This window comes from Miniopterus natalensis, chromosome 11, assembly GCF_054644295.1.
Source record: "Miniopterus natalensis isolate mMinNat1 chromosome 11, mMinNat1.hap1, whole genome shotgun sequence".
NCBI classification, from domain to species: Eukaryota; Metazoa; Chordata; class Mammalia; order Chiroptera; family Miniopteridae; genus Miniopterus; species Miniopterus natalensis.
The window spans coordinates 40761732-40775613 of NC_142091.1; the positions used below are offsets into that span (position 1 = coordinate 40761732).

Here is a 13882-nt window from a genome sequence, read left to right on the forward strand (position 1 = left end):
ACTGAGCCACTCCAGCCAGGCTATATATTTTATCTTAAATTTTTTTTTGGCTGAGTCATTTAAAAGTGAGTTGTAGGCATCATGACTCTTAATGCTTCAACCTACATCTTGTTAGGAGAATATATATGACCTCAGAGTAGTGAAGGATTTCTTAAAATAGATATAATAAGCAAAACAACATAAAGGAAAATTGACTACATTAAAATTAAAAACCAAAATCAGTGGAAAAACCAGTTTCAGAAGATATTTGCAATGTATGTTAGCTATCAAAGGGTTATAAGAAAGAGAGAATCAGGTAGAAACATGGGCAAGAGATGTAAAAAATAATTCATAGAAGAAGAAATTAGCCAATAAACATGTGAGATGATAAATATTGCTAGTAATTAGGAAAATGAAAGTAATATAATGAGGTATATTATATCCATCAGTTTTATAAAAATTCAAAGGCTGATAATGCCCAGTGTTGGTAAGAATGTAGAACACGGAACTCTCATACATTGGTAGATAGAGTATACTTATTTATTCACTTTGGGGAATGTTTAATAAAGTGGAACTTATACCTCTTCTTTGACCCAGCAATTCTCTCCTAGGTTTATACCCTAAAGAAATCCTTAGACATAAGCACAAGGAGATATGTTCAAGAATTTTTACAGCAGCATTGTTTAGAATAGCAAACAAATTGTAAATAATCCAAATATCCATCAGTAGGCAAATGGACAGATATATTAGTATATTCATACCATGGAATACCTTACAGCAGTGAAAATAAACTAGAACTACATGTATCTATCAGTAGGAAAGAATCTCTAATACAATATTGAGTTAAAAGCAAGTTTCAGAGGATAAATAAATATGCAATCAGAAAATTTAAAAATGTAGGACATGTAAAAATGCTAAAAGAAAGTAAAAAAAACATAAGATGGTATGGATTATAATTAGGCTTTATTTATAGTGTCTAATTGAGGTAGGTGATAATAAGTATAAAGTGTATTATTCTCTATATCTTTCTGAATGTCTGAGTATTCAGTAGAAGAAGTTAATGGATAGAATCCATGTGATTGGTTGAACATTCAAGGTAGTGAACGGATCATTGGTAGAATTTGGTTCCTGAGGTGTAGGGAATAGGATGAGATCCAAAGCACAAGTAGAGACGTTGTCTTCAAAATGACACTAAGGGAACTGAATTTTGGTGACATATCAAAGAATTGGTTGACCATTGCAGAGATGTTTCTTTTTTCATAAATGTTTAATTTTTTTGGCTTACTACTAGATTGAACAAACTGTTATGTATGTTTAGGAATTTGCATGAGAGACTGTGATAATGGCATGTTTGCAGCCTGGTGAACATATAAGCTAATATTTTAGACTTATCTCTGAAATTTCCTTCTAGGCTTAGCATTTTGGGTTGATAGCAAGGTGATTTTATTATTTTATTTTTCATGTTGTACTATCAAAGATTTCTTTCTTTAAAAGAAAATTTTTTTTTTATTCAAAATATTACAGATGTCCCTTTTTCTCCCCATCGACCCCTTTTACCCCCCAGCAAGGTGATTTTAAAACAACATGATATATTGATAATGTTTTATTGCATCATAGTTAGTAAAAGTATATATATTTTTCTTGTAAAACACCTAGGAATTTTGTATACTTCAAATCTTTTATTTGCCTAACTTACTGTCTTTGGATTGTATAGTCATTTTTGTGACTCTGCTTTGCTTCATTTCCTTGCTGAGATGTGACTTTTTCCCCCCATAGCTGTTTCCTTCTGAGTATGAAAGATGATAGTATTGAAGGCATTTATGACACACTAAAGCAGTGTGCATTGATTTCCAAGTCTGCTGGGGGAATTGGTGTTGCTGTGAGTTGTATTCGAGCTACTGGCAGCTACATTGCTGGGGTAAGCTTCCTTTGTATGGTTAAAAATGTGTAGACTAGAGGGATTCAAGTCCATAAGCAACCAAGCTTATGGTTGAGAGGGCATATGCTGGTGCTTGGGAGACCTAAGTCTCTGTTAATTACTGGCTGGTTGTGTGACGTGGAGTGAGTCATTTCACTGCTTATGGCTTCATTTTCATCTGTCTTATTAGAGGTTTAGATTAGATGATCTACAGGATCCTTTTTATCTCCAATTTGGAATTATTTTGGAATTCTGGTTTATTTTATAATAATAGCTATCATTTATGGATTGTTTACTGTGTGCTAAATCAGTTATAAAAGTTTTACATGAATTACTCATTTAATTCTTATTACAATTTTAGAGATAGGTATCATTATAGACATGGTAGGAACTTGATGCCTTACACTAACTTTGTGAGTATAGGTCCTATAGTCACTATTCACTTTGCAAATGAAGAAGCTGAGGCTTAGAAAGTTAAATTACTTCCAGAGATCAGTCACTTAGTATGTGACAGAGCCACGATTAAAGTTTTAAACACTGACACAAATTCAAGCCCTGCTAGTTCACTATTCCTTGGGAGTCAAGATAATGGTTTTAGGTAAGACCTGGATTTAAGTCTTATTTCCACTACTTACTAGTAGTGCCTAACACCCAAGTTATTTTACATATCTGTTTGTTTCTTCATTTGTAATGTGAAGAAAGTATCTAATCCTATAGACTAAAGCTAGACAGTCCAGAAGGAAACCACTCCATTATGTGGTACTTTGAGGTACTGTGATGTATATAGCACTTTTACAAAGTAGTAGAGTGAGCCATTGCTCATTTATCTTTCTAGTCTGTTTAAAGGCTTGCCTTAGGTTAGAAGGATTATTTTTGAAATTTGATGAGGTTTATTCTAGTCTTAAGAGTCTATATTTTCTTATCTTCATTCTAGAATCCATTTATTGCTGAGAATCTCTTATTTACCTTATTTATTATCTTGACTTACCAATTACATATTATTCTTAGTGTAAGTTGCCTTGAATTCTTTTGGGAATGATCTTTAGAAGGTGTGGAATTTACACTGATTTTGGATTCGTTTTACTTGTATTTATTATGCTTCATTGTAAATTAGAGATGCCATGACATAACTTTGTATATAATTGTAATTTATTCAACAACATTTTGTTTTTGTATATTGGGCATTATATTTTTAAAGCAGAGATAAAATGGAGAGCAGGTAAAACTTTATAGATTGTGAGAGAGTAATTCATTCTTGAGCCATTTCACTCTTTCTTGCTTAGCCCCCTCTTTGTCCTCCGGGTGCCTTTATTCTCAGTCTCTCTTTCAGACTAATGGCAATTCCAATGGCCTTGTACCGATGCTGAGAGTATATAACAATACAGCTCGATATGTGGATCAAGGTGGAAACAAGGTATGCTCTGTTACTTGGAAGTACTGGAAATCAGAGCTAAAAACTGTTAGTTATGTATGCTTATCATAAGATGATTCATTGTGTGTTTCTAACAACTGCCTTTTTTTTAGTTTTAAAATCAGTTTAGTGAGCATGATTTGCTTTAAAGTGTACACACTTGAAATGTACATTTTGATGAGCTTTGACTGTGTAATTACCACACATATAGGACATTACCCCAAGATATTTCCTCATATACCTCTATATTAATCACTCCCATCCTTACTACCCGTGTATACTGACTCCAGGCAGCCAATGATCTAGTCAGCAGCTTTTTTTTTTTAAATCCTTACTTGATATTTTTTCCATTGTTTTTTAGAGAGAGAGTGAAGGGGGGAGAGAGAGAGAGAAAAACATTGATGTCAGTGAGACAGGTTCCATTGGTTGCCTCCCACACATGCCCTGACCGGCTGGAGATCGAGCCTACAACCGAGGTATGTGCCCTTGGTCAGAATTGAACCCATGACCTTCAGTCCAAGGTCTGACCCTCTAACCACTGAGCCAAACTGGCTAGGGCTAGTCAGCAGTTTTTTGTTTTTTTTTTTAATATGTTCTTATTGATTTCAGAGAGAGAAAGAGAGGGAGAGAGAGATAGAAACATCAATGATGAGAGTCATTCGACTGCCTCCTTCAGGCCCCCTGCTAGGGATCGAGCCTGAAACCCAGGCATGTGCCCCGACTAGGAATTGAACTGTGACCTCTTGGTTCATAGGTTGATGCTCAACTACTGAACCACACTGGCTGGGCATCAGCAGCTTTTTTACCTGACAGTTTATTTGCAAATAATTTCTAAAGTTGTGACTTACCCCGGCTGGGTGTGGCTCAGCGGTTGAGCGTCAACCTAGGATCTAGGCGATCGGGGTTCGATTCCCGGTCAGGGCACATGCCCGGGTTGTGGGCTCAATCAGTGACTCTCTTATCATTGATGTTTCTATCTCTCTCTCTCCCTCTCCTTTACCCTCTCTGAAATCAATAAAGATATATTTAAAAAAATAAAAAAATAAAGTTGTGACTTATATTAATACCTAACCTTGAAAAGAAGTTGTCATATGTCTTCTAAGTTTTTGTTTAAAGAAACAAAACTCTGCCTATTTTATAGAGGGAAAAGTAAAGTTAATAGGATTGGGTTGTTTATTTAATATTATGTGCAGGATAGTTTACAACTTGAGCCTGTCTTTTGTGGATATGTAGGCATACTAAGCACCTCTTGGTTTATTAACTTCTCTCTTGTGTACTTAAAAAAAAAATCTATGGAGACACTGATAAGACATAGCACCTTTTTGACTTTTAGTAAGAGCACAACCCATTGTCAAAATGCTTTTCTTTGGGCCTTATACATGTCATATAGTGTAAAGTGAGCTAGATAACAACTAAAGAGGAAGCTCCATCTATAGTTCACTGTATCACTTTGTGTTTTTTTTTGTGTTTTTGTAATATATCTTTATTGATTTCAGAGAGAGGAAGGGAGAGGGAGAGAGAGAGACAGAAACATCAATGATGAGAGAGTCATTGATCGAGCCCACTACCCGGGCATGTGCCCTGACCGGGAATTGAACCCCGATCGCCTGGATCCTAGGTCGACGCTCAACCACTGAGCCACGCCCGGCTGGGCCACTGTATCACTTTGGATAAATTATTTAATTCCCCCCCACACACACATTTTCTTTATGTCAAATGCTCTTTTTTACTTCTAGAATTGTAAGAAAACTATTACTACTCTGTGTTTTTATAGTACTTTTATTTGTATTATCTCATTTAATTCATTAATTATGGTGAAGATCCAAGGAGATATAAAAGTGCTTTGGAAAATATGAAGTTTCTTTCATTCTGATTCTGAAAAGAATAATGATTGTTTACCATTAGCGACCTGGGGCATTTGCTATTTACCTGGAGCCTTGGCATTTGGACATCTTTGAGTTTCTTGATTTAAAGAAGAACACAGGAAAGGAAGAACAGCGTGCCAGGGACCTTTTCTTTGCCCTTTGGATTCCAGATCTCTTCATGAAACGAGTGGAGACTAATCAGGTGAGAATTAGGTACCTGTTAGTAATAACTAGTTGATTTACATAAGCTTTGTCTTAATCACCTTAAATCATGCTTGGAAGAGTCCACATATGTGTTTTGCTATGGAAGGCATTTTGAACAAGAGATGCCATTCCTCCCTTGGATTTTTATTCTCCAAAGTAGATGCTGTCTGACCTACATGCTTAAAAGATTGTATACAAACAGGCAGAACTAGATGTTCGGACCTAAACCTAAAGTGATTATTTCTACAGCAGATTTCCAAGACTGTCTATGGAAGATACCCTATCCATTAGTGTCCCTAATGGATTATGTATGTTTGGTTATTTGAAGTTTCTCACAGGTGTTACTGTTCTTCCCTTTGTAGGACTGGTCTTTAATGTGTCCGAATGAGTGTCCTGGTCTGGATGAGGTTTGGGGAGAGGAATTTGAGAAGCTATATGAAAGGTATGGGAAAAATATGAAAGGAATACTGTTTTACATGTTTTTCTCTTATTTGTGGGATCCACACTTCAAAATTATATCATTCATTAGCCAGTTTCTAATAATATTTGGAAGCATCTAGGAGAGAATAGATTAATACTTTTATTTTGGTTAGGTTTTTCCCCTGAATCTTTACCAAAATTTTGGTGTCCGTTTTCTTTATTAAAACTATGGGACGTGTAAATATTTGCTTGAATTTTTCAATTGATGCTTTTAAAAATGAAGGCAGTGAGTTAGGGTTATTATTTTGCTTAGTCCTATAGTACATTTTATAAAATAAGTTATGCTTTATATTGCATACAGGAATCAAGATTAACTAGGACAGTACATGTCAATAGTTCATTAAATAATAGCACTATAGTACTATTTTAGCCCAACAGCACAATTTGACTACTTTAGGTTTTGTTTCTTTTTATTATGGAAGGTATTATTGATTTAGTGGGATTTGGGGTATATTTGAAGGGATTTAAAGCTGCCTGGTTTTCTTCTATGGCCCTAGTGACAATAAAATGAATATTATATTCTTTTTTTTTTTTTCCTTAGCTAAGTTAAGTAAAAAAGTTAAGAGTCTTAATATTATATTTCATTGTCTTTCTTCACATTATCTGTAATAAAGATTTTCTTAGGGAATATTAAAATAATACTAGCTTTGTCTTTCAGTTATGAGAAACAGGGTCGAGTTCGTAAAGTTGTAAAAGCGCAACAGCTTTGGTATGCCATTATTGAGTCTCAGACAGAGACAGGTACCCCGTACATGCTTTACAAAGATTCCTGTAATCGGAAGAGCAACCAGCAGAACCTGGGAACGATCAAATGTAGCAACCTGTGCACAGAAATAGTAGAATATACCAGCAAAGATGAGGTAGGTAGAAAATCTTCTGCCTAAATATGGTACTGAGAAATGAATCTTAGGAAGTGAAATTGTGAATCCCTCACTTGATTTCACTTGAGATGGGTGAAGGGAATTTTCATAGTTTATTAGTAAGCAGAAGGACACTAAAATAGAAATTACAAAGGAAAGAAGAGGTGTGATCTGTGCCCTTAAATATCTTTTAGTCTAAGCTATGTAGAAGACAGTCAGCTGTTTCTTACACACATATTGTTGTAATAATCTTTACTTAAGAAAAATAGTAATATATAGCCATGCTAGTTTAGAACAAACAAAAATGTATTAGGGTGCTCATTTAGTTTAAAGAATTAAACTTGTAGAGAATCCTTTTAGTGATGGTGAGACAAAATTATAATCTCAAACCTTTTTTTTTTTAAATCTTTATTGTTGAGAGTATTACAAATGTCTCCCCCTGTTTTTCCCCTTTGCCCCCTACTACCCTGTTCCTTCCCTGCCCCACGCCTTCATCACCTTGTTGTCTGTGTTCATGGGCTATGCATATATGCATGTAAGTTCTTTGGTTAATATCTTTCCACTCTCCCTCCCTCCTTCTCTCTGAGATCTGTCAGTCTGTTCCATGTTTCCATGCCTCTGGTTCTATTTTATTCATCAGTTTATTGTGTTCACTAGATTCCACATATAAGTGAGATCATGTGATATTTGTCTTACTCTGACTGGCTTATTTCGATTAGTAAAATCATCCCCAGGTCCCTCCATACTGTCTCAAAGAATTATAGATCCTTCATTTTTAAAGCTGTGTATTTCATTGTGTAAATATACCACAGTGTTTGTATTCTTTCATCTGCTGATGGGTACTTGGGCTGTTTCCAGATCTTAGCTATTGAACATAACATTGCTATGAACATAGGTGTGCTTATATTCTTTCTAATTGTTGTTTTGGGATTCTTAGGATATAGTCCCAGAAGTGGAATCACTGGGTCAAATGGCAGTTCCATTTTTAATTTTTTGAAGAAATTACACACTGTTTTTCTATAGTGACTGCACCAAGTCTGCGTTTCCACCAGCAATGTACTAGGGTTCTTTTTTCTCCACACCCTCACCAGCACTTGTTGTTTGTTGATTTATTGATGGTAGCCATTCAGGCAGGTGTGAGGTGGTACCTCATTGTCATTTTAATTTGCATCTCTCTGATGATTAGTGATGTTCAAGCATTTTTTCATATGTCTCTTGGCCATTTGTGTGTCCTTTTTGGAGAAATGTCTATTCAGGTCCTCTGTCCATTTTTAAATTGGATTGTTTGCCTGCCTTTTGTTGAGTTGTATGAGTACTTTATATATTTTGGAAATTAACCTCTTATTAGATGTATCATTAGCAAATATATTCTCTGATTCAATGGAAGGGGGAGAGAGAGAGAGAAACATCGATGTGAGAGTCACATTGATTGGTTACCTCGCACATGAGCCCTGACTGGGGATGGAGCCTGCAAAAGAGGTATATGCCCTTGATCGGGAATTGAACCCAAGACCCTTTGATGCATGGGCCAACGTTCTAACCACTAGGCCAAACCAACCAGGGCTCCCTTTTTATTTTGATGCTGGTTTCTTTTGCCGTGCAGAAGCTTTTTAGTTTGATGTCCTCCCATTTGTTTATTTTTTTTCTTTGTTTCTCTTGCCCTAGGGGAAGTATCAGTGAAAATTCTGCTATGTGAGATGTTTGAGATTTTGTTATCTATGTTTTCTTCTAGGATTTTTATGGTTTCATAACTTATATTTAAGTCTTCTATCCATTTTGAGTTTATTCTTGTGTATGGTATAAGGTGATTCACTGAAGAGGCAAGGCCAGAAAGGGGATATAGATTTAGTTTGAAAAACACAAAGTTTATAGAAAAGGATTCCATTTCAGAAGAACAGCCTGTATGACAGATCGGAGATAGGGTTTGGTTTTATGCCATGAGTGTCAAGTAAGTTTGTATTGGTGGAGCAAATACATTAAGGTTTGTTACAGGGAGAAATGGTTTTCACTAGGGGAAAGGAGTTAGTAGGTGAAAGCTGGAATGTGTCACAGATAGGAAGCCTGTGTAGGTTTCTGAAAGGAAAATAGCATTAAAATGGTAGGATGAGCCCGGTCAGCGTGGCTCAGTGGTTGAGTGTCGACCTATGAACCAGGAGGTCATGGTTCGATTCTCGGTCAGGACACATGCTCAGGTTATGTGCTCCATTCCCAGTGGGGGGGGGGGCTGCAGGAGGTAGCTGATCAATGACTTTCTCATCTTTGATGTTGCTCTCTCTCCCTCTCCCTTTCTCTCTCTGAAATCAATAAAAACATATTTTTTAAAAAATGATAGGATGAGAAGGATTGGTCTTGCTTCTGTTATAGAGTGGCTTGGTATAAAGAGGTTTGAGGTTAGCTTAAGGAGATTGTTGCAGTAGTTGGATGACGGGCTGCTGAATATTGGGTGTAAACTATGGAAATGAGGAGGAAGAAGCACATCACAAATTGTAGGACCTAAAAGAACATGGCAAATTAAAAATCAGGGAGAAAATAGTGAGTTAAACATACTGATAAGGTTGCAGTTTAATTTAAAATTCATTGAGCACTAGCTCTCAGTAGGACACTGTACTAAGTGCTCTGGGGATATAAATGAATACGACTTAACCCCTGCCCTCCAGAAACTTATAATTTAGTTGGAGGAAATTGACATATACTCAAATAATTATTATACACGATAGATTATAGTGTAAAGACTAGAGTGACCCTTTTTCAAACAAAGATCAGATCATTCCACCACTCCTCTTTGACTTTGCAACCCATCCAGACTCCTTTTTTTCTTTTTTTTAAAAATTGAATTATAATTTACATACTATAAATCCACCCTTCTAAAGTGTACAATTCAGAGTATTTTAGTACATCCACAAGGTTGTGCAACCATCACCAGTATCTTATTCTAGAATGTTTTCATCACCCTAGAAAGAAACCTTGTACTCATTAGTAGTCACTCCCTGTTCCCCTTTTAACCCAGCCCCTGGCAACCGCTATTTTCTGTTTATGGATTTGCCTGTTGTGGGCATTTCATATAGATGGAATCTCATAATATTAGGCTTTTGGTGTCACGCTTTTTTGACATCATGTTTTTAAGGCTTATCCATATTGTAGCATGTATCAGTACTTCATTCTCATCCAGAATTCTTACAGTGCACAATAAGGTCCTATACAACTGGGCATTCCCACCTCATGTGCTATTACTTCCCCCCTTGCTCATTGTGCCCCAGCCCTACTAATTTCCTTGGTATTCCTCAAATATAGCAAGCATGTCCCTGCCTCAGGATTTTTGCTGTTAATGCTCTTCCACCCCACATAGGCACATGGCTTTCTTTTTAAAAAAAAAAATTTTTTTTTTAAACCGTAACTTGAGGATATTTTTTCCATTGCTTTCAGAGAGAGTGGAAGGGGGAGAGAGAGAGGGAAACACTGATGTGAGAGAGACACATCTATTGGTTGTCTCCCGCATGTGCCCCTACCAGGGCCGGGGGGCGAGCCTGCAACTGAGGTGCATGCTCCTGGCCAGAATTGAACCCAGGACCCTTCAGTCCTGGGGCCAACACTCTAACCACTGAGCCAAACCAGTGAGGGCACATGGCTCGCTTTCTGACCTTTTCAGTTCTTTGTTCATACATCATATTCTCAGTGAGGTCTTTCTGGACAACTCTGTTTAAAAATGACACTCCTTCCATTCTTACCCCTAGACTCTGTCTTCTCTTCTTGTCTTACTTTTTTCTCTAGCATTTATTTGACTTACATGATCCGAGCTATGTTTTGAAAATGGGTACTTTGGCAACAAGTGTGGAATTGAGGAGGTATTCAATTCAGTGAACAGTATGAGGGAGTCTAGGTAAGAGGACTTGAGGGTTTGGATTAGGATAGTCATAATCAAAATGGAAAAGAAGGTATATTTGTTACTATATGCCAGATGTTTTGCTAGTTCTAAAAATATAAGGATAAGTAAGATATGATCCCTACCTATAAAATGTCACCACCTAGTATAGTGAGTGTAATGGGAGAATCACCTGAAGAGCTTTTCAGAATTCACCAGCTTGGATTTTCTGTTGTTTAGGGCTTGTTAAAATCTCAGTGAGGGTGAGGTAGGCATGTGTAATTTGGAAGAGCTTTCTACAGTGATGGAAATATTCTGTATCTGGTGGCTGTGGGGCACTTGAAATGTTACTAGCGCAGCTGAGAAACTGAATTTTAAATTTCATTTAATTTTGATGAAATAGCAACATGTGGATAGTGACTATTGTATTGGATAGTGCATATCTTCTCAGACAGATATACGTAAAAATTACAGCACAATGTGATATAAATGGTAATAGAGCCATGTATTATGGAACACAGGATTCTCTCTTCATCTTACCTATTTCATTGGTGCATGTCACAACTCATGGGACTAGGTGCTGGGATTTAGAAATGAGCTGGTGAATGATGAAGAGGGAGAATTCAAAGATAAAAATGAAAAATTTTAATGTCAGAGTATTAGAGGCTTATATGGTAGTGTAACACAAGGAGGAAATAAAAATTTTGTGATTCTTGATCCTTTTTCTTTACATTCCAGGTTGCAGTTTGTAACTTGGCTTCCCTGGCCCTGAATATGTATGTCACTCCAGAACACACATACGACTTTAAGAAGCTGGCTGAAGTCACCAAAGTCATTGTCCGGAATTTGAATAAAATTATTGATATTAACTACTACCCTATCCCAGAGGTATGAATAGATATTTCTGCTTATTAGTAATTATTGAAATCGAAGGTGGAGGGAGTTTATCACAGTCTGCTTGGCAGTCATCATTTAAATAGCTATTGGAATGGTATGAGAAAACAGATAAAAAGAGAATGTCTGTCATTTGGTACAGAATGTTGCTTTTTCTGTTCAGTAATATCTCTTTCTTCTCTAAACCTATTGGCACAAAGGCATACTTATCAAATAAACGCCATCGCCCCATTGGAATTGGGGTACAAGGTCTGGCAGATGCTTTTATTCTGATGAGGTATCCTTTTGAGAGTCCAGAGGCCCAGTTATTGAATAAGCAAATCTTTGAAACCATTTATTATGGAGCTTTGGAAGCCAGCTGTGACCTGGCCAGGGAGCATGGCCCATATGAAACCTACGAGGGCTCTCCAGTCAGCAAAGGAGTAAGTATATGGATAAAAATTTTTCCTTATTTTTTCATTCTTTGGGCTACTTTCCCAGTACACTGTTGGACATGATCTGTGTGTTTGCCCCACCCTCCACTGGGTGTCCCCTCCATCTGCTATACTCTTTGCCCGCAGTCCCCCTTCCACTTGCTGTCTATCCTCTGAGGCGTCACTGGTCACGAGGAGGCAGGCCAGCAGATTGGGAGCTGCTGGGACACCATGGGCCCTGCTGCAGCCCAGCATGGCCTGCGAGTATGTAGTGCATACATACATGGCCAGAAAATGCTGAACATGTTGGATAAAATTTCTTTTTGCCTGTGAGCTCCTGTAGTAGGCTGAATTGTAGGTAGCCCTCAAAAAGATAAGCTTACATCCTAATTCCTAGAACATGTGAATGTTCTGTTATTTGGTTTAAGAAGGGTCTTTGCAGATGTAATTAAGGATTTTGGGATGAGATTATCCTGGATTTTCCAGATGGGCCCTAAATCCATTGACAGTTGTTCTTATAAGAGACACAGAAGAAGAGGAGGCAACATGACCATTGATGCAGAATTTGGGGTGATATAGCCACAACCCAGGAATGCTGATAGCCACTAGAAGCTGAAAGAGGCAACATAATCTCTTCTAGAGCCTCTGGAAGGAGCATGGCCCTCCCAACATGTTGATTTTGGGCTTCTGTCCTCCAGAACTATGAGAAAATAAATTTCCCTCATTTTAAGCAACCAAATTGTGGTAATTGGTAAAACCAGCCATCAGAGACTAATATGGTACTTTTGCCCTCTGGAGTAAAACATATACCCTGTTTTAGAACTAGTCATTGCTTAAATGACTTAAGAATGCTATCTATATTAGTTTTCTAATGCTAAATGTAGTGAATTAAAACAACATGCATTCAAGACAGAATGTCCCCAGATCAGAATGACAGAGTATGTAAACTCTGTGCTTGCCTCCTACCATAATCACACCAAAATTACAGCTAAATTATAAAACAGTCATCACTGAGAACCACCTGAAGACTAGGTGAACAGAATTCCTATAGCTAAGGATATAAAGAAGACATGTTGAGACTGGTGGGAAGGGCTTAGATGTGGACCAGACAGTGGCAATTAAGAATCAGGAAGGATATCTCATCTCGGTTGTGTCGATCCCCCACTGAGTAATGAAGGATCCCAGCTCAACACCGGGCTCCCCAAACTGGAGTATCAGTGCCAGGAAAAGCAGTCTCCATAATACCTGGCTCTGAAAACCAGTGGAGATTGTGTCCAAGAAAGACAAATGGCTGCAAAAGACTGAGGCACTGCATGTCTTAAAGGGCCTGGACACAGATTCACTTGCTTACAAAATCACTCAATCTAAGCTCCAGTGCAGGGAAAGCAACTTGAAAAGCACCATGGATATATGGAGAGGAACTAAATTGATTAACTTCAGGGTGAGGGCTGGAGGGGTAGGGACTGAAGCAACTCCAGGGATAGAAGTAGTGGCAGGTGCCAGTGTTCCTTTGTTGAACTCATCCAGTGGGTGTGGTGAAGGCTTGTGCCAAATCTGTGCTCTCCATTAACCTGGCTAATACTATTTGCCTGGCCCTAGTGATTCCCTGAGATACTCGACCCACTCAACTGGCCCACCTGGCCTGAGACTCTTCCAGCTGTTCCTCCACACAAGCAGCCTGCCTTGGATTATGCTGCGAACTTTCCAAAATCTCTCAGGTCCAGAAATACCAAATACGTGGCAAGCCTCAGCATGCCTTATAGCTCTTGCTAAATGGCCCTAAGCCCAGCACAAGCAACAACCAGTCTCAGCTTGCATTGTAACTCCTATCAGGTGTTACATAGTGGCAGACAGTTATGTCCTGTAACAAACTTCAACTAAGCGACCACAAGCCAAGCATAAGTGGCAAATGGCCTCAGTTCACATTATGGTACCCACCAAAGGGTCCCAAGAATGACACAAGTGGTAAATAGTGTCGATTTGCAGTGTAGGCTCTCCC

At 37.8% G+C, this 13882-nt stretch overlaps 1 protein-coding gene across 1 annotated transcript in view; it reads left to right on the forward strand.

The window, feature by feature from the left end:
* RRM1 (ribonucleotide reductase catalytic subunit M1) overlaps positions 1–13882 on the forward strand; it is a 50390-nt gene that overhangs the window by 23252 nt on the left and 13256 nt on the right. Inside the window, exons 8-14 of the mRNA XM_016221962.2 lie at positions 1756–1897; positions 3228–3311; positions 5214–5375; positions 5740–5819; positions 6516–6717; positions 11315–11464; positions 11671–11892. Coding sequence (XP_016077448.1) covers positions 1756–1897; positions 3228–3311; positions 5214–5375; positions 5740–5819; positions 6516–6717; positions 11315–11464; positions 11671–11892 — 1042 coding nt within the window. The remainder of the gene's footprint in view (positions 1–1755; positions 1898–3227; positions 3312–5213; positions 5376–5739; positions 5820–6515; positions 6718–11314; positions 11465–11670; positions 11893–13882) is intronic.